The sequence below is a fragment of the Grampus griseus genome (genome assembly GCF_964374135.1).
Source record: "Grampus griseus genome assembly, chromosome: 11".
Lineage (NCBI taxonomy): Eukaryota > Metazoa > Chordata > Mammalia > Artiodactyla > Delphinidae > Grampus > Grampus griseus.
This window is the reverse complement of record NC_139005.1, coordinates 86976478-86995422: the sequence shown is the minus strand read 5'-3', so window position 1 is coordinate 86995422 and position 18945 is coordinate 86976478. Positions and strand designations below refer to the sequence as shown.

The following is an 18945-nucleotide window of genomic DNA, read 5'->3' as shown; positions in this document are numbered from 1 at the left end:
CGAGCACCTGGTACAGTGCTGGGCTCACTACCGATGCCCAATAAATGTCAAGTAAATGAAATTATGAGAATACATATTTGTGCTTAAATCTCTAGAAATTTATCAAGCGTCAGCTGAAAAACAACAGCTAAACTGAACCTCATCAAATTTTTGTCAAGTTTACACTATAAATTGCCAATTAATGTTATTTTAGTGCCAACTAATAAACTGGGCAGGATACCTGGTAATAGATCACTTCCTGTTTTAGAAAGAAAACTGTTGCTGCTTGGATTGTTCACTGACAATAAGTTGGTTCTTTTACATGAAATCATTTCAAATTTATGTTGAGATTTCAGCTCCAATGAGACAAAGATTCAGGCAATGTCCCACTAGGCTGCCAAACATGTCCTCTGAAACCTGAGACGAGCATTATTATGCAGCAGGGAAGCATAGCTGCCTGCACCTCTAAACAATGGTGAAAGAGATGGGATCCTGCTATAAATTGTGCTACCAGGCCCCGAACTTAATTCTTGGGCACTGCAACTGACCATCGAATAGATGAACAGCAAAATGGTTTCGCAAAAGTTTGGTCCTTGTGATCTCAACAGAAATTTTTCTTTAAAGACTTTTTAAAGAAGTTGTAGGCGTATACATATATACACATCTTTAGCAGCACTGACAACGGGTGTGTAGGTTAAAACATGATTTATAAACTATGACTTCTAAATTATAAAACTTCCAAAGGCCACCACACACCACAATTTTTATAAAAATTATGAATGACTGGTTACTTTTACCAATAAGCAAGCTTTTTTGAGAAAATGTCATGTAGAAATTACATTATAACACTAGCCTGTGGTGAAGCACGTGCTCAAACTGGGATGCCTCTATTAGTATTTTCAGCTTTCTTAAGGGCACTGCATATATATAATAACTAACACAACAAGAATATATCTATAAGCTGAATTCTCCTTCTACTGTCCCATTTTGGTATAACTATAATCTCCAATGATTTCATTTTCTTACTACCCAGGACATAATCTTTCCTATAAACTCTTATTTTCTTGATCAAAACTTTCTTAAGGAGTCACAAGTTGGCATAACAAGGTATGTAAATGCACGTTAAAACAGTGAAGAAGTTTATTATTTTAAAGTGAGATGAAAAAAAGTAAGGATGCACATAGTTTAGAAAATGTATACCGAGAAACATAAAATGAAGTTTTATACATTTAACTATTTTTTCCATCCTCCTTTGCCCAACTTCTTTTTATTTAATCAATATTATTGAATTACAATAAACTTCACCCATTTAAAGTGTACAAGTTGATGAGCTCTGACAGATATATGCATCTGTGAAACCACCACCAGAGTCAAGATCCAGAACATTCCCAATACTCCCAAAAGGTCCCTCTCTCTGCCCCTGGCCCCAGGTAACCAAGGATCTGTTTATCAGTATAGATCAGTTTGCATTTTCTGAATTTTATATAAATGGAATCATACAGTATGTACACTCTTGTGCTGCTTCTTTCATGTAGCATGATTCTGGGATGCATCCACATGGCTGTGTGTACCAGAGTTCATTCCTTTTTATTGCTAAGCAGTATTCCGTCATATGAATATACATTTTGTTTATCCATTCAACTGTTGATGGATATTTGGGATGTTTCCCATTTGGGGCTACTGTGAATAAAGTTGCTATGAACATTCAAGCACAAATCTTTGTATATTCATTTCTCTTGAATAAATACATAGGAGTGATGCTTCTGCGTTGTTTGCTGAGGGTATGGTTAACTTTCAGAAACAACTTAAGAATTTTCCAAAGTGATTTTACTGTGTTACATTTTCATCAGTGTGTGAGCATTCTGGCTGCTCCACATCCTCACAAACACTTAGAACGTCAGTCTTTTTCATTTGAGTCGTTCTAATGAGTGTGCAGTCATCTCTCACAGAAATTTACATTTACCTGATGACTAATAACGTTGAACATATTTTCATAAGCTTATTGGTTATTCCTTTGTGAAGTGTCTGAGTTTTTTGTTTCCGTTTTACTTGGGTTGTCTTATTATCGAAGAGTTCTTTGTATATATATTGGATACAAATCCTCTATCAGATATATGTATTGCAAATACCTTCTCCCATTCTGTGGCTTAACGGTGTCTTTCATATTCTGAACAGTTTCTTTCAAAGAGAAAAAGTTTAATTTTGAGAAAGTCCAATTTATTAATTTTTCCCTTTTTTTATAGTTTGTGCTTTTTGTGTTCTATCTAAGAAATATTAGGTGATTTGAGTGCACAAGGATTTTTGCTTAAGTTTCCTTCTGTAAGTTTTACAGTTTTAGCTCTTACATTTAGGGCTGTGATTCATTCTGTATTAACTTTTTGTATGGTATGAGGTAGACGCTGATGTTCCTTTTTTTCTATATAGATACTGAGACATTTTATTTTGTTGAAAAGATTTTCCTTTCCTCTAAATTGCCCTGATATATTCATCAAAAATCAATTGCCCATAAATGTGTGGGTCTATTTCTGGATTCTGTTCCATTGATCTATATGTCTACCCTTACGTCAGTATCATTACTGTGGTTTTAGGGTAAGTCTAAATACCAGGCTGTATGTCTTCCAACTTAGTTCTTCATTTCAAAGATTGTTTTCAAAAATCTGCATCTGATTTCTTAACAATTTTAATGTGCTCAGAGATTTATTCGTTGTTGAAACATTTATTAAGTACCTATTAAACTGGCACTAGGCTAGGCCCAAGGGATATAGTAATAAATAACAGACATAGTCCCTGTCCTCAAGGAACTTATAATCTATGGTCTAGCAGGGAAGGTACCTTCATCATGACCCACAGCGAACTGGAAAAAGTGAGGAAAGAAGTTAGTTTCAGTGGAGAAAAATTTTAGTAAGTTTTATAAATGTCATGGTATAACAGATATAATGTAACTTCTTATAAGTTTCTCAACCAAACTGGAATTCAGTTTCCTTGTCAGAAACAAAAAAGGTATGTATTATAGTTGACAGGATTACTAAGATGATTTAAAAGAAATGTACGTAAATCAGTTGGGTATTCACTAAGTGGAAGCATTCATTATGACTAATATTAACAATATTAGTAATGAAAATATACACCCATCACCCTGCAATACCACCCATTCTACCTCCAACTCTAACCCGACATAATGAACTTCAATTTTACCTCAATTTTAAGTGCTCATTATTAACATTCTAGTCTCAGGAACTGCCACATAAGCTTACATCTAAAATAGCTACAATGATCATATATTTTTTTAACCAACAGAATTCTAAAAAAGAATTGCCAGGGATAATTTGGTCAAGGCACCTTTTCATTTTGTATCCCCAAATGGATAAAAAAATAAATAGTCTAAAAAAAAATTCAAACAGAAAGTGGGAGAAGAGGAGATGCAGAATGAAACAACATTTTATGAGGATCTTTGTATATTATGTGTTTTTAATACTTTAAAATTCTCCAGCCTATTTCTAGTACATCCCATCCTACTGTAAAGTGGGGGATACAAGAGAAGGAACTACCCACTTAAGAAGCGACTGTATTGAAAACAAAAACCAAAACAGAAGTTGCATTAGCTCCTGACTTTAAAAAAACAAAAAACAAAACAGTCCCAGCAATTTGGAGTTGAAGGAGGAAGGGGTGGTGAGAAGGAGCGGGGGCTGGAGGAGGTATGTGATGCATATTCATTAACCGAGCTGATAGTGACTAAAAGATCCTTTTAAAGAGGAGAAAGTGTTCCACTAGAGGATTGCCAACTAATAAAATGGGCAGGATATGAAAGTGTGACTCATGTGAACTTGGCGTCTGGCGCCAGGGAGAGAGCATACAATGCAGCCCCATCACACAGCCTTCACTTGTAGCACTGAGTGACCTGGAGACCTTGCCATTTCCACACACGTCTACCTGACTTCTTGCTCTGAACCATGTCACAACAAACAGAGCCATATCCATGGAAGGGAGGTGTTCCCCAGTAGCACAGTAAGACGCCGTGTGGAAACTTGAACTTTATGAATAATTTAAAGAGCCTCAGATTTAGGAAACATCCTCTGCTGGTGTTTCATGTTGGAATCAAGTCAGCCCTCTCTTATGTACAAGGTAAGGCTCTCAGTCTCTGTGGTTTGTGCTGTCTTGGTCTCCTTCGTAGTGACAGGAAATGACTTTCTCTTTTTTCACTCTGTTGAATGGGAGGGACTGGTAGTAAAAGGTATATAGTAAACTTCCAGGTTGGTAAGAATATTTAGCAAATTAATTCTGGGATCTTGTCTTTCACTTTCCACATGGACTAACAGATGAACAGCAACTAAAATATTATGTTAGAAAATCCACACAGAATCTCTGAGATGTATATAGTCTTCAGCATGGCTAATATTTAAAATGGGATAGAGTGACTTTTAGTTATCAGCTGTCAAGACAGCAGGCAATGAAAATGAATCCGAGAAGTCCAACTCAAAGAGCCAGGTCTCTGTTCTGGATCTCTGTTCTTCAGACCTGGGTCTCTGTTCTGGGTCTCTCCCTCTGCCGGCCTCTTTCCTTTTGCGAGTTTTCCTATAGACCTCGCTCAATACTTCCGCAGCTACTACAGTGTCCAAAGAGCAAGGTGGCCTTCTCATGTGCAAACTTTAAATATACTTTAATCTCATGGCTTTTCTTTCCAGTCAGGTGTTTTATAATAACAAACAGTAACAAAGGCTTTTTTTTATTACTTAAGATATTCAGTGGCTTTTGTCTTCCTAGCGTCAGCAGTCACGTCAGAGGATTGTATCCAAGGAGCTAAATGTGCAGGACCCAGGGTCAGAGCAGCTGAATACACCAACCTCAGAAAACACAGACAATGAATTGCAAATGACACTCAAAACAAAACGAGAAAAAAAACCTTCACACAGAAAACTACAAAAGAACTCTACAGACACTGAATTGGCTTTCTGTACACACTGATCCTGCTTAACTGTGTGTGGTAACTAGCCGAACGTTTCAGATACTCATGGCTACAAAATAAAAGGCTTTTTTTTTTTGGTAGGAAGACGAGTTACAAAAATAAAAATATTATTTCTTTCATTCAATCACTTCTTTATTTTAAAAAAAAAAGATTTGCCAAGTGGAGATAGATGCAGCTCTTTCTGTTTCAATCTTCAAACACACTAAAGAGCGGCATTAGCGATGAAGTGATTAGTCTTCCGTTAATTCTGCTGAAAGTTCTACACAAAAGGTGTATTGTTTCAGCTGGGATTCACATCATGAAACAAAATGGTTTGGTAAACCCAATAGAAGTGATAGCCCTTTCATGACACACAGGATTCAGTACTGTATATTTCAACTTGTTAGCAAGTCAGAAGCACAAGCGGGAAATCAGCCTACACTGCTGCTGAGTATGAATGGGAAAGGCTAAATTGATGAGCCGCTGTTTAGATTTTCCCACTGGGAATTATTCTGAACTGTCCAGGCATTACATCATTCAGGTAAATGGTAGCAGGACAACATGCTTCTTATGTCTTTGTTGCCAACCAAAGGGCAATATAAAAACTCGAAAGGAAATACATACTCTTTATCTGTAGGAGAAAGAGAATGACTTAATTGTCAAGCTATGGTCAACTGCAGCTAATTGTAAGTAACTGAGCAGCTAACTGCATTCTGGTTGTTACCCAAATGCAATGCAGAAAACTCTAACAGTTTCTTTATGAACCTCCTTGTATCATACTTTAAATCAGAGATGACAAGTCATATTGATGTCATAGACATATATGAAAATAAAACCTATTAACCTCATTAGGATTTAAATGAGTTTTAAAAACATTTCAAAAAAAAGCTTATAAGCAAAACTTTTTTTGCTAGTATCCTCTCTGTACCCTCTTCAAGACAAAACTCAAACTCCCCAACATATGGCATCTCTCCACCACGATTCTATGTCCATACTACAGCATATACTATACAAAACGACCCACACACTGCTTGCTTACGTTTCCATACCTGTGAGAAACACTCAGTATCTTTCAAGGCTCAGTTCAGTTCTAGGCTTCAGAAACAACCCACTCTCTAACCTTAGGTGTTTTTTCTGCTTAGTCCCTTAGATTCTGGCTATCATCTACTATGGCATTTATCAGACTATACTGAATTACTGTTGTATTTGTTGGTCTCTCCTGCTAGACTGTGAACTCACTGAGGGCAGGGCTCTGTGTTATCTCTATATTTTAAGGTTCCAGCCTCAATGATTGGTTTATTATTGATGCTCAATAAATGTTACGGATGATAAATAAATTAATAGATAAATGAATGAAAGGGAAGAAAAACAGAAAGAAGAAAGGAAAATGAACTCAGAAAATGGTGTGACACATACTGAGTGTTTCAGGAGCTATAGGAGCAATTGCGTGGATATAATGGGTTCAATGACTGTCACCCAGACAATTACTAAGTACATTCTAATACACACTGTGCATCTTTATCTCTATTGCCTTTTGCTCTCCTCCCTTAACCTCGAGTTTTCCTGCTCTTTCTTCCATCTCTCCTGCTTAACTACTTACATTTATATAGAGCTTTTCTCTTTATATTTACCCCCTTGTAATTCTGTGATAGTTATTATATATCCCTTTGTTTGGTCAAGAGTACAAGTTCAGAGAGGTTTTCTCCATTTTTTTTAAGCTTTAGACATGACAGGGGCACCTACAAGCACTGCAGAATTCCACAACCTCCTGAGTTTGGTAACACTCAGGTGTTAGCAACGCCTGACCTGGCCCAACATGCAACACTAGTGAAGTAAGAATAACACAGCAATTATACTCCAATTATACTCCAATAAAGAGCTGTTAAAAAAAAAAAAAGAATAAAGACATAATTATTTATCCAAGTATTTAGAACCAAGTTCAAGGAGGAACTCTTACCCATGGCTTGCTTCCCCATGGCACACTGATATGTGTTTCTTGGGGACTGGTTGTGATGAGGGTATGGGATCAGGCCAGCACAAACGCCAAGAAGAGTGAAGGGTTCAATCTCCAAGTGGGTGGTATCTCTAGCAAGTGAATTAAGAATCAGACATCTTAGGCACCAAGTATTAAAATAAATATCTCTTAAAGGGTATAAAAAAATATTACTATCTAGGTCCCTGAGGACTAAACTTAAAATTTAAGTTTACATAAATACATACAAAAATGTATATATGTATATATAAAACACATACAATACATTTATATCAATATAATAATAAAACCTCATAACAATAAAATTTGATGCTAGTAAAAATGATAGAAGAAAAATATACTTAAATAAAATATAACAGCAAATTATTTTTTTCAGTGAAACTAAAGAGTGAAACTTTTATTTGTAGAAATATAAGAGATAGGAGACAATATGGAATGCCTATATAAAAAATAAAACATCATTACATACTAACTAATAATAATAACTCATTTAAAGAAATTACTATATTAAGCACATAGAAATACAGTATCAAAAATACCTACATGGCACACCATTGTAAATCAACTGTACTTCAATAAAATGTCTTAAAAATAAATTTTTTTTAATATAACTATATGGATGAGTGGCCTGCTTTTCCCCACTTTTTCAACGTATATCAATGAGAAAGTTGTATTACTATTTTAGAGAGAGGACTATATCCCCTTTAAGAATAGTTACTATAGACCTATGGGGACCAATTCTGTAACCACTAGCTAAGTGTGGCTATTGAGCACTTGTTAGACTAGAATGGCTGAGAAACTGAATTTTTAATTTTACTTAATTTTAATTATCTTACATTAATTTTAAAGCTCAAATTTATATTGAAATAGCTCAGTTCAGTTATTTTAAAACCTTTTAGTTATGTTTGTAACCACTTACATGTATTACTCTACTTTTTCAATTGTAAATGTTATGAAATCAGATCAAGTATTTCCAATGAGGGACTTCCCTCATGGCGCAGTGGTTAAGAATCCGCCTGCCAATGCAGGGGACATGGGTTCAAGCCCTGGTCCAGGAAGATCCCACATGCAGCGGAGCAACTAAGCCCATGCGCCACAACTACTGAGCCTGTGCTCTGGAGCCTGCAAGCCACAACTACTGAAGCCCACGCACCACAACGAAGAGTAGCCCCCACTCACCGCAACCAGAGAAAGCCCGTGCGCAGCAATGAAGACCCAACGCAGTCAAAAATAAATAATAAATAAAATACATTAAAAAAAAAAGTATTTCCAATGAAAATTTAGCATCCAAATTGAGATGCAGCGTAAGTGCACACCAGATTTTGAAGACTTAGTAGGAAAAAAAGGTAAAATATCTCAATATTTTTATATTGACTACATGTTGATATGATAATCTTTCAAATACACTGGGTTAAATAAAATTATTAAAATTAATTTCATCTGTTTCTTTTTACTTCTTTAATGTGGCTACTAGAAAACTTAAAGTTATATGGTGACTTGCATTATATTTTTATAGATACGGGGCACAAAGTAAGACTTGACGTAGTAGATGTTAGAATCTTGGTTACTTTCATAATATGTTTTTGCAGAAAATTCAGTTTTGGCTAAATGATAAAGCAACTCAGCTATCTGAATGGGAAAGGGCAGCCAGACTGTTTTTAGGTCTTGCTGAAAGTAACAGATCTCACATCCAGGATCTGTGGTCTCCAATGACCTTCTGTCCCTTCCTCAAGTGTTTCTGAAGCATAACTTTAATCATAATTTCCACAGTTTACAGTACTTCTTTTTTTTTTTCCTGAGCCAAATGACATAACTTTTTTTTTATTCTTGATAGTCAAATTGAAATACAAAATAATTGTACCAAATTCCACTGAAATCAACAAATTGAGAGGATCTGATTTACCATCTCTTACATTTGTATTACAATTTAAATATACATTATATATCAACATAATACTTCATAGGTATATAATGAGATGTTCTTATTTACTATTTCATAATTTTCCAAAGAAGATGTTTCTTCTTTTTTATGTGACTGGTGAAATTGAAATAGATTAATAATTATCTGTCTTATGTTCATCTTTTCTTAAAAATATGGAACGCTTCACGAATTTGCATGTCATCTTTCCACAGGGGCCATGCTAATCTTCTCTGAATCGTTCTAATTTTAGTATATGTGCTGCCGAAGCAAGCACTACAGTACTTCTGAAGAGAACTGATTTCCAAGATAACCCAACACATCATGGAAAATTAGTTGCAATGTACATGGCAAAAGATCTCCCACTTATACAGTTATCCAGCTATTTGTTTTTCATTACACATGTATTGAACTGTGTCCCTCGTTTGGTTAGAGAGGATGCTTTCCATGTAGTTCTTGGTTTGAAGAATATAATTCTGACCTTATGACCTCGCAGAACCTCAATCCTCTCAGTCACTTTAGGCCTTTGTCAGCAGAGAGGGAAGGGGCTCTAGGTTTTGTTTCTGGTTTTTACAGAGAAACAGCTTATAGTGACATTTTATAGCCTAGAATAAAACAGTTTGTTTAAAATGTACTGTTCTGTTTATATACTGCCAATTTGACCAATGCAAATTAAAACTACTTTTTCCAATGTAAAGATTGGGGTAAGCTGAAAATGAAGAAGGTAAAGATCTAAGTTTCTTCTTTTTTCATGACAACAACATACATAAGATCATATACTATCTTACTATCTAATAATTATTGAAAGTCCAAACTTTGTAAAAGTCTGGATTCGAATTTTACCAGAGAGGAATACTATTATTCAAAATTATAACCACCCTAAGTTTCTATCCTGAACAGGAAATAGGAGACTTCCTGTTCACTATGCATAAGGGCCTTAAATTTAGCTCAAATTAAGACTAAGTGACCTGTTGCTTGCAATAGTGAAAAAACTGGAAACAGCCTAAACAGTCATCAATAGGGGAACAATTAAGTAAGTTATCTATATGTAGTCAGACAATGTCATAAAAAGCAATTAAAATTATATATATATATAAATATATATACATACATTAATGTGGAAAAAATCCAGGATGATAATGTTAATTACATTAAGTTAAAAAATCAAGACACTGAAAAATAGTTGCAAAATGTATGTATGTTTGCCTTCACTTAGAAAAAAATCTAGAAGAGTACATATTAAACCACTTGCACTGGTTACTTCTGGAGGGTGGAGTTTGGCGGGATGGGGAATTACTTTATGCATTTCTACATTTTAACAAATGTCATAAGTATGAATTAATACCAATTTTTTCTTATTTTTAAAATAAATTAATTTGATGTATGGGATAGCGTGGTGATTGGGTGATATTGATAGTTATATTCCTTTATGACAGTGAACAAAACAGAGAAAAATCCCTGCCTTCATGAAGCTTCTAGTGGTGGGAGATAGACAATACACATATGCATCAACAAAATACACGTTTTACAGATTTTAAGATTTAAGCACTAGAAAAATAAAGCAGCAAAGAGGGGTGGTCAGAGGAGGGATTTCTACTTTAAATAGGGTGGTCAGGGAAACTCGCTGAGAAGGTGGTACCTGAGTGAAGACCTGGAGGATGTGAAGGAGTGAGCCATGCAGATAGGTGACAGCGTTCCAGGTGGAGGGGACAGCCAGGGCAGAGGGGCTGGGGCAGGAGCATGAAGAGGCCAGTGTGGTTAAAACAGAGTGAGGGGGAAAAAAAAAAAAAAAAAAAAAACAGAGTGAGGGGGGAGAGGGAGGAGATGATGCTGCAGCCATAGCTTCCTTGTAGGAACGTGAAGGCCTCTGTAAGGACTTCAGAGGGAGATGGAAAGCCACTGGGTGGGGTGGGGCTGGGGGCGTGGTTTGAGAAGAGAAGTGATGAGACCATTCTGACCTATAAAGAACAGACTATATGGGAACAAGTGCAAAACTAGTCAGGAGCCTTTTGCAAGGATCCAGACAAGCAATGGCAGTGGCCTGCAGTAGGGCAGCAGGTGGAGGTGGTGAAAAGAGCTCAGATTCCGGGTATACTTTGAAAGTCCACACGGTATGTTACGAGATTAGATGTGGGTGTAGAGGGGAAGAGGAGTTAAGGCTGAAACTGAGGTTTCTGGCTTGAGTAACCAGGATGGAATCGTTATTTGTGGGGTTACTATATAATTCTCCAGTCAATCTTTATTATTTATTTATTTTTTTGCTGTACGCGGGCCTCTCATCACTGCGGCCCACCCTCCGCTGCGGAGCACAGGCTCCGGATGCGCAGGCTCAGCGGCCATGGCTCACGGGCCCAGCCACTCCGCGACATGTGGGATCCTCCTGGACTGGGGCACGAACCCGCGTCCCCTGCATCAGCAGGCGGACCCCCAACCACTGTGCCACCAGGGAAGCCCTCCAGTCAATCTTTAAACGAGGGGTATAAAAATAGTACTTTGAGAGATTCATACCTTTAAGGAATAAAAATTCTGCTGAAAAGCATTATTTATTAAATTACAGTAAGACAAAAATAAAGTGGTATATCTCATCTGGTAGTGGAAAACAGAAAACTACTTTCCTGACTGAAGACAAAAATAGTTATCAGGTGGCAGTATTAAACTCCCTAACCATTTAATAGCATAATTGCAAACATTCTAATTTCAGGTAAGTGGTACCTCAGCCACATGCATCAGACAGCAAGTTATATAAATGTCCTATAATGTATTCCAAATGGAACAAAGATGTTTCTAAAAATATCACTGTTCTAGAAGAAACACTGTGAACATATCACCATTTCATGTCTATATTGCACATAAGTTTAGAGATATCTTTACAACATACAAGGTAGGGAATTCCTGCATTGACAACAGGAATTCAGACATCCACTGACAAAATCAACCCTGGAACAGATAAATACACCATTATGTAGCCTGATTCATTAGTTTAATTTTGGCAGTAATCGAGTATTAAAATCAGAGAAGCAATTCCTTTTAAGAAATGTACAGTGAGTGTAAAATGAAAAGGAAGGATAATTAAATCTAAAGATTATTCGTTAGCAGTTTTGTGATACTCCTGGGATAAACTATGGGTTATGCTTCCTTAACAGTATACTTCTAACAGTTCCTACTAGGAATACACAATAGAATTGAAGATGAAGTGAAAAAAGAAGATAGTGTCTATCATCAGAACAGGTTTTTTGTTTGTTTGTTTGTTTTTTCCGGTATGCGGGCCTCTCACTGTTGTGGCCTCTCCCATCGCAGAGCACAGGCTCCGACGTGCAGGCTCAGCGGCCATGGCTCACGGGCCCAGCCGCTCCACGGCATATGGGATCTTCCCGGACTGGGGCAAGAACCCGTGTCCCCTGCATTGTCAGGCGGACTCTCAACCACTGCACCACCAGGGAAGCCCCGGAACAGGTTTTAATTATGGTTGTTACTTACTTATTAATCGTATGTTCATAGAGTGCAATGTTACAGTCATTTTCTTCATTCACATCTAAATATTCAACCAGACTCTCATGCAAGAAATCTTCAAAATTCCTGGGAAAATATTGGTGAAATGGACATTGTTAAAAAGCATTTTACTGCAGTATTTTATATGCAATAGTGGAAGATACATGCTTTCATTTAGGCCCAAAGCATCTTTCTCTCCCCAAAAGTATCAATACATTGGGATATTTGAAACACGTTATTCTTAGATCATAGAGTTACCACAAATCACCAAAATAGAAACAGTAAAACATCTGTGACTCTTGTCAATCTGGTCCCACTTCTAAAAAATACCTTCTATGACTTTAAAAACCCCATATGATGAGAGACCCACAGTACGTCAGATGTCTACATCAACATATCCTTCTCATCCTAGAAACGTTGAAGAGTGTGCTAATTTACACCAAGACTCTGTAATCCTCATGATCTAAATTGATAAATATTTTACAATGTCCAAGCAAGTTCACATAGAAAAGAACAGGTTTTTAACAGGTTGATATAGCTGGTAGAGAGGAATTAAGAGACTAAAAATGAAAATATGTTAATACTTTTCTTAAAAGCTCAGATCAACTAACATTACTTCTGTTTAGATCATATAAATGAGTATTAAGGAGACTGAGGACTTTTGCTTTTGGCTATTTACCTGTACCCCTGAGCCAGCTCTTCCATATGCTTATTTGTGACTGCAGCCTTCTGTTTCTTAACAATTATATAGGGCCTGGAATAGAAAAACAGAAAAAAACCCAAAAAACAAAACAGATTTACAGTAGTTCAACAAAAGAATTAAATCAGTAAGTTTACTATAGTGAAATGAGGGAAGCGGTAGATATGATCAAACTTATTTCTGGAGTGCTTGAGGACACCAGGTATTTTTTACAAGTGTGAGTGCACAGGGGCCTATTTTCTCTTTCTCACATACACACGCACACACACGTGCACACACACACACCAGCTCATGTGTGCACATATACATGTATAAACACACAGTCCTTTCTCCAAGTACCTTTGGAAATATTTGGTTCTGAATGAGAAAGCAGTATGAAATGATACTCAATAAAGTCTAGAAAAAAAAACCAAAACCTTTAATACCTTTAATATCATATATTTTTTAAAACTGTGTAAATGCATCCATCATACCAAAAGCCTCTCCTGATTTCATACTGGGAGTATGGAGAGGTCAGCAGGCAGAGAACCATCACCAAGGAAAACAATGGCATTTTGTAGTGAAGGTCTGATGACTTCCAGCTGTCTAGAGTGGTTTGCTTTAGGACAAACATCCCTGGGCTACACTAGCAGGGTACTTAAAGCTACACACAACCAAAGAGTAGGTATGAGTTTGCAGGGAATATAGCTTTTTCACTTTGGGATTTTTAGTGATGTAATGGGCGTAAGGTAGAGAGCTGTGGTCCACACGTTCTGGTAGATTAACCTGTAACTGTCAGCGGTGATTTGCCTCTGAGGGCTTCGCCACCACGAGGAAACACCCGACACAAAGGACGGCATGCGGCACGAAACGTCAAGGGCTGTTGCTATTTGGACAAGCGGCTCTTACAGAGAGGAGCAAGTAACCAGCAGACACTCGTGCGCTCCACCCTCAAGTCCAAATAACTATTTGAGGACTAATGAGCACTTTTAAACAGTTAAGAAGAGGAGCTGCACAATTACAAAAGGGGGTACAAGCTGCTGGAAAGTGAACAGGGTGAACTCTTCATGGGACTCAACACTGCCTCAAAATCCTGGCTGCCCCTTGGCAGGGAAGCAGAGACCCTGCTGCCTCCCTCATTTGGGGCTGCAGTTCAGCTCAGCTTAAGAGACTGAGAAGTGATGGCAGAGCAGGGGTAGGAGAGGGAGGGGACCACACTTGGCCACCTCAGTTACCTTTCAGTTTACTCAATGAATTCTACTAATTCTTCCTGCCAGATCTATGTTGTGTCGTTATACAATCACTTCTAAAAAAAAAAGAACTAGTTTTCTTTTAGGCTATGCCATATTATGTGGGATATAATGAAAAAGAAAAATCCTAAAAAAGAGTAAGCTAGAAAATGTCAGTGTTTTCCCCACTCTTAATTGGGCCATGTTAATAGCTATAAATAAGCATCCAGTGTTTGCCTGGCACCCTACAGGGCACTTACCAGACCTTATATCAATCCTAGGGAGGCACTGTTATTTACATATTTACAGCTGAGGAAATCAAGGCCCAGAGACTTAAGTAATAAACTCAGAGTCACACAAGTCAGTAAGTGGGACATTAGGATTCAAACACAGGTATAGCATCAGTTAGGGCTCTTTGGTTGCAAAGAATAGGAACCAACTCTGGCAGATTTAAGCAAAGATGGAATTTACAAAAAAATAAGAAGAAAATTTTAAGGAGTTTACCAAAAGGCTAAGAATTTACTAGAAGGATAAGAATCAAAGAAAAAAGGTGCAATGCTCAGCCTCAGAAAGAAAAGGAACCAGAACAGTCCCAAGGATCCAGAAAGGCAGGGGTAATGAGCAGCCTCTTGTATGCATCGCCGCCAGGATGAATCTGTTCCAGCCACTTCTTCCCTCGAGCTATTCTCTTTGGGATTCAAACTCTCTGAAGAGACGGTCTGACTGGCCTGGCTTGGGTCAGCCGCCTGTCCTTTGGCTGAGCAGGAGAGAGCACCTGACTGACCGTCCCAAGAAGCCTGCCAGTGAGGAAGGGCAATCCTCAAAGGAGGATGAGGAGGGTAACTGGAAGGAAACACGGATGCCAGACAGACACAGACATTGGCAGTCCACTCTCCCAGCAGGGCAGACTTCCAAGCTCTTGCCACCACTCTAACCACTGCCAGCTCACTGACTTGTGCCCTCACACTACCTGAGGTCCACAAAGACAGACTTTGGTGAATCAAGTGAAGGCCTATGGAACAAGGTGACATCCTCAGCTGAAGTCCCTGCCTGTCCCCGAAGGACCAGATACCATGTCATGTTCATCTTCATAACCCCACCTAAGACACAGCACCTGTACAAAATAGCCCCTAAATATGTGCGGAATGAATATAAGGCACCTACTCTTCTACCGGATCTAATGTTACGGTATCTCTTCATGCTTCTATGTTTCTTATTCTTGCCATTCCTTAGCCTTTCTCCTTTCCTCCTTTATCCTTTAAAGCAATCCTACTCATCCTTTAAAGGTCAGTTCATAGCAACAGAATATAGTGGGTAAAATCAGCACTGTTGGAGTCAAATGAATTCTAAGGACTTCTGAGTGAAAAACAGACTCCACCACTATCTGGCTTTGGGTAATTTACTTAGTCTCACTAAACCCTGGTACCTCATTTGTTAAATGAAAATAATAATCCAACCTTATAGGGTTGAATGTAGTTAAAGCCTTACACATAATACATCTATTAAGATAATAAATAATGGCTAGCACTTATTACTCGCAGAGTTGGTTGTTATTACTAATTATTTCTGCCTTTCCCAGCGGACTGAGTTCTCTGAGGGCAGAGACTGACTCCCATTAATCTTTGAATCCCCAGTAGCCAGTATGCATATTCATGAGGTGTTTGCTAAGTGAATTAAATTTATCTTAACAATGAAAGAGGTTAAAGCAGCTTCAAAAATAAAAACAAGTCCATTTCTTTCAAAAGCAAACATAAAGAGATCTTAACAACTCTTTCTAGCCACATCTACCTGCACAGCCTTCCTCCATCAGAGGAAATATAGACACACCGATCTGTCAGATTCGTTGAGATGGAAACAAATTCATTGATATATCCTGCTCTTCGCATCAGTCGAAATGTATTCACCAGCTTCTTGTGGTCTCGAATGACGCCCAGGATGTTACCTAAGCAGAAAGAATAAGAATAGTCAAGACCGAAATAAAAAATAAATCTAATGGGATTTAAAATATCTACTCAACAAAAACAATAAGCAGCACTGAGCAGTCATTTGGAAGTACTGTTATTAAGCCTGCAGCCAGTCCACAAGGCTGGAGGCAGCAGCAGAGTGGAGTGGTCAAGGGCAGCCCGGGGTGGGGACCGGAGTCCAGGGCCAGGCCTACCACACCCTGGCTGCATAACACTGGTGAAGCCAGCCTCAGTCTCCTCGTCTGTCAGCACCGTGCAGGGACATGAACTCGGGTCCAGACCCCTGGGGCTGAACACTGGCTCTACCACTTCTACAGGGTCGATGTGAGGATTAAATGAGCTGATCTCATGGAAAGCACTTAGACCTGGACAGAGCACCTAGTAACTGCTATTTTTAAACCAGTTTTGTTGTCATCATCTGAGAAATGAGGAAAATGGCCTTTGGCTCCCAGGGCTAGTGTGAGGATTTAGAGAGGTACTGGGTGAGTACCCAGAGTAAGGACTCACTCAGCGTTAGCTGCCAGAATTCACTGAGCGAGGCAGGCAGCCAACAGCCCTGTTTTCCTTCTCACCAGCCCACGCGGGAAATGGTGAAGGCCTCCCAGAGCAGGAAGAAGGGGGAGAAGAGAATGGGGGCTGAGGCCAGGATGAGCACATGCAGCACACCTGTGAGGGGACAGGCACCCAGGCCACCAAGCCACACCTGCTGCAGCATCTCTGGAGGACCCTCAAGTGGGTGGGAAGGGGTATGAGAGAAGCAACTGGAGCAGAAGCTGAAGGAAAGGGACCCTCTCGCCAGAGGCTGCGGACAATCACTCACTCAGTGGCTGAATACAAGTCATCTCACTGTAAGGGCTGATCTGATTATTTCTGCAGAATGTCTCACATATTTAACTTGAACTTAAAGATACCGTATTGAGCCTCATTCCACTGTGCATACGCTGCCAGCTGTCAAAGCTACCCTTTAGCTCTGATAGCTGTATTGTCTCAGAACCTGGATCACTCAGCCAATGGAATAACTGTTTCTGTTACCGTTTTTTCTACCTTTCAATTAATGTCAACCTGGGTCCAGAATTAAAGTATACTCAGGGGGTACAGCTCAGTGGCAGAGAATTTGACTGCAGAATTAAAGTATATTTGTGCTCTATATACATGGGTAATAGTCGATTCCCTCCCCCTCCCAAACAGACTGTTTAGGATCAACATGTCTCCATAATATACTCACCATTAAGAAAGACAAGAAACACATTTGGGTAAGACAGCTCTTCCCCACATAATAAATTCACATCTTCTACTCCCAAGTTACTGGCTAATTTAACAATAGGTCCATCTTCCATGTCAGTTGTGATGTGCGTCATAAGGGCCAAGTTTTTAACCAAACCACATGCCTAAAAAACAAAAGACAGTCATTTCTAAGAATGAACATGAGTAACACAAAGTACAGTTTGTGTTTGAAAATAGCTCACCACTCCACTGGTGACAAGGCAAAGCAGTACAGCCTCGTAGGGAACACTTTGGAGATTCATACAAAGCCTTAAGGATATACCTACCCCTTATCCTAGAGGAATTTATCCTGAACTAGAAAGCAAGGATATAAACGTAGATTTAGCCACAGACATGCTCAGCACAGTACTATTTGAACTGGAAATAATGATGACATTATAAATGTCCCCTCCCCAAAGAAACCAATTGCCTAAATTGCTATTCCCTGACAACAGAACACCACAGTCATTAAGATGACACTGTATAAAAACAGTAAAGGAAAACACTGATAATTGTGAATACATAAAAATATAAAACTGCTGGCCTGAAATGAGAAAGAGTCTGCAAAATAACTGGCCGGTACTCTCCAAGCTTCTTGGTCATAAAAGACAAAGAGTGAAGAACCGCTTCAGAATAAGAGGCTAAGGAGACTCAACAACTGAGAGCAATCCTGGATCAAAAAAAGACAGTGGGGCAACTGGCAAAATCTGAATCAGGTCTACAGATTACAATATTGTTGTCAGTGTTAATTTCATAACTGGGGTTATGAAAGTTGATAACTGGGGCTGTGAGGTTGATAACTGTGCTACAGTTACCTAAGATGTCACATTTGGGGAATCTAGGTGAAGGATCATGGAAATTCTTTGCACTATTTTTGCAACTTTTTTTGTATGCCTGAAATTATTTCAAAGTAAGAAGGAAATGAAAAAAATATTTTTAAACTTCTATACAACCAGAGGAAAAAAATCTAAAGCAAACATATAAACAAGGAAGTAATACAGCAAATTAAGAAAAAAACAAAAACACTTGAGACACATGTGACATGTAAAGATTACATCTTCAATCTTAGAAACCATCTGCTGTAGTGATGCACAAAACAGGTACTTCATCTAGATTAGTTGAAGCAATCTCTGGGAAATTTAGTGTTCCAAAACTCAAGATGTGTAAGTTATGCAAATTTGACAAGCTGGAAAATTTTAATGTGAATTTCCATATGGTTTAAGATAAATCAGGAGAAGAATGATAAGTTCTAAAAATTATAACCCTGTATGGACTTGTATTTTTCACCTCTCCCAAGTCATAACTAATTCCTACACTTTGGAACATATATCTTTTACCTGTCATATTTAACTTCTTTATTCACTCAGCATATATTTATGGGGCCTTTAGTCTGAATGAGGCTCTGGGCTAGGACCTTGGGATACAATGGTGAACCTAACATGGTTCCTTCCTCCAGAATTTTACAATTTAGAAGGCATAAAATCAAGTG

General features: G+C 38.3%; 1 protein-coding gene across 1 annotated transcript in view; it reads right to left on the bottom strand.

Annotated features, from left to right (window-relative positions):
* The window catches only part of POLR3B (RNA polymerase III subunit B), a 116823-nt gene that overhangs the window by 42387 nt on the left and 55491 nt on the right, over positions 1-18945 (bottom strand). Inside the window, exons 15-19 of the mRNA XM_082665749.1 lie at positions 17419-17581; positions 16018-16171; positions 13001-13075; positions 12310-12408; positions 6879-7006 (exon numbers count right to left, since the gene is read on the bottom strand). Coding sequence (XP_082521875.1) covers positions 6879-7006; positions 12310-12408; positions 13001-13075; positions 16018-16171; positions 17419-17581 — 619 coding nt within the window. The remainder of the gene's footprint in view (positions 1-6878; positions 7007-12309; positions 12409-13000; positions 13076-16017; positions 16172-17418; positions 17582-18945) is intronic.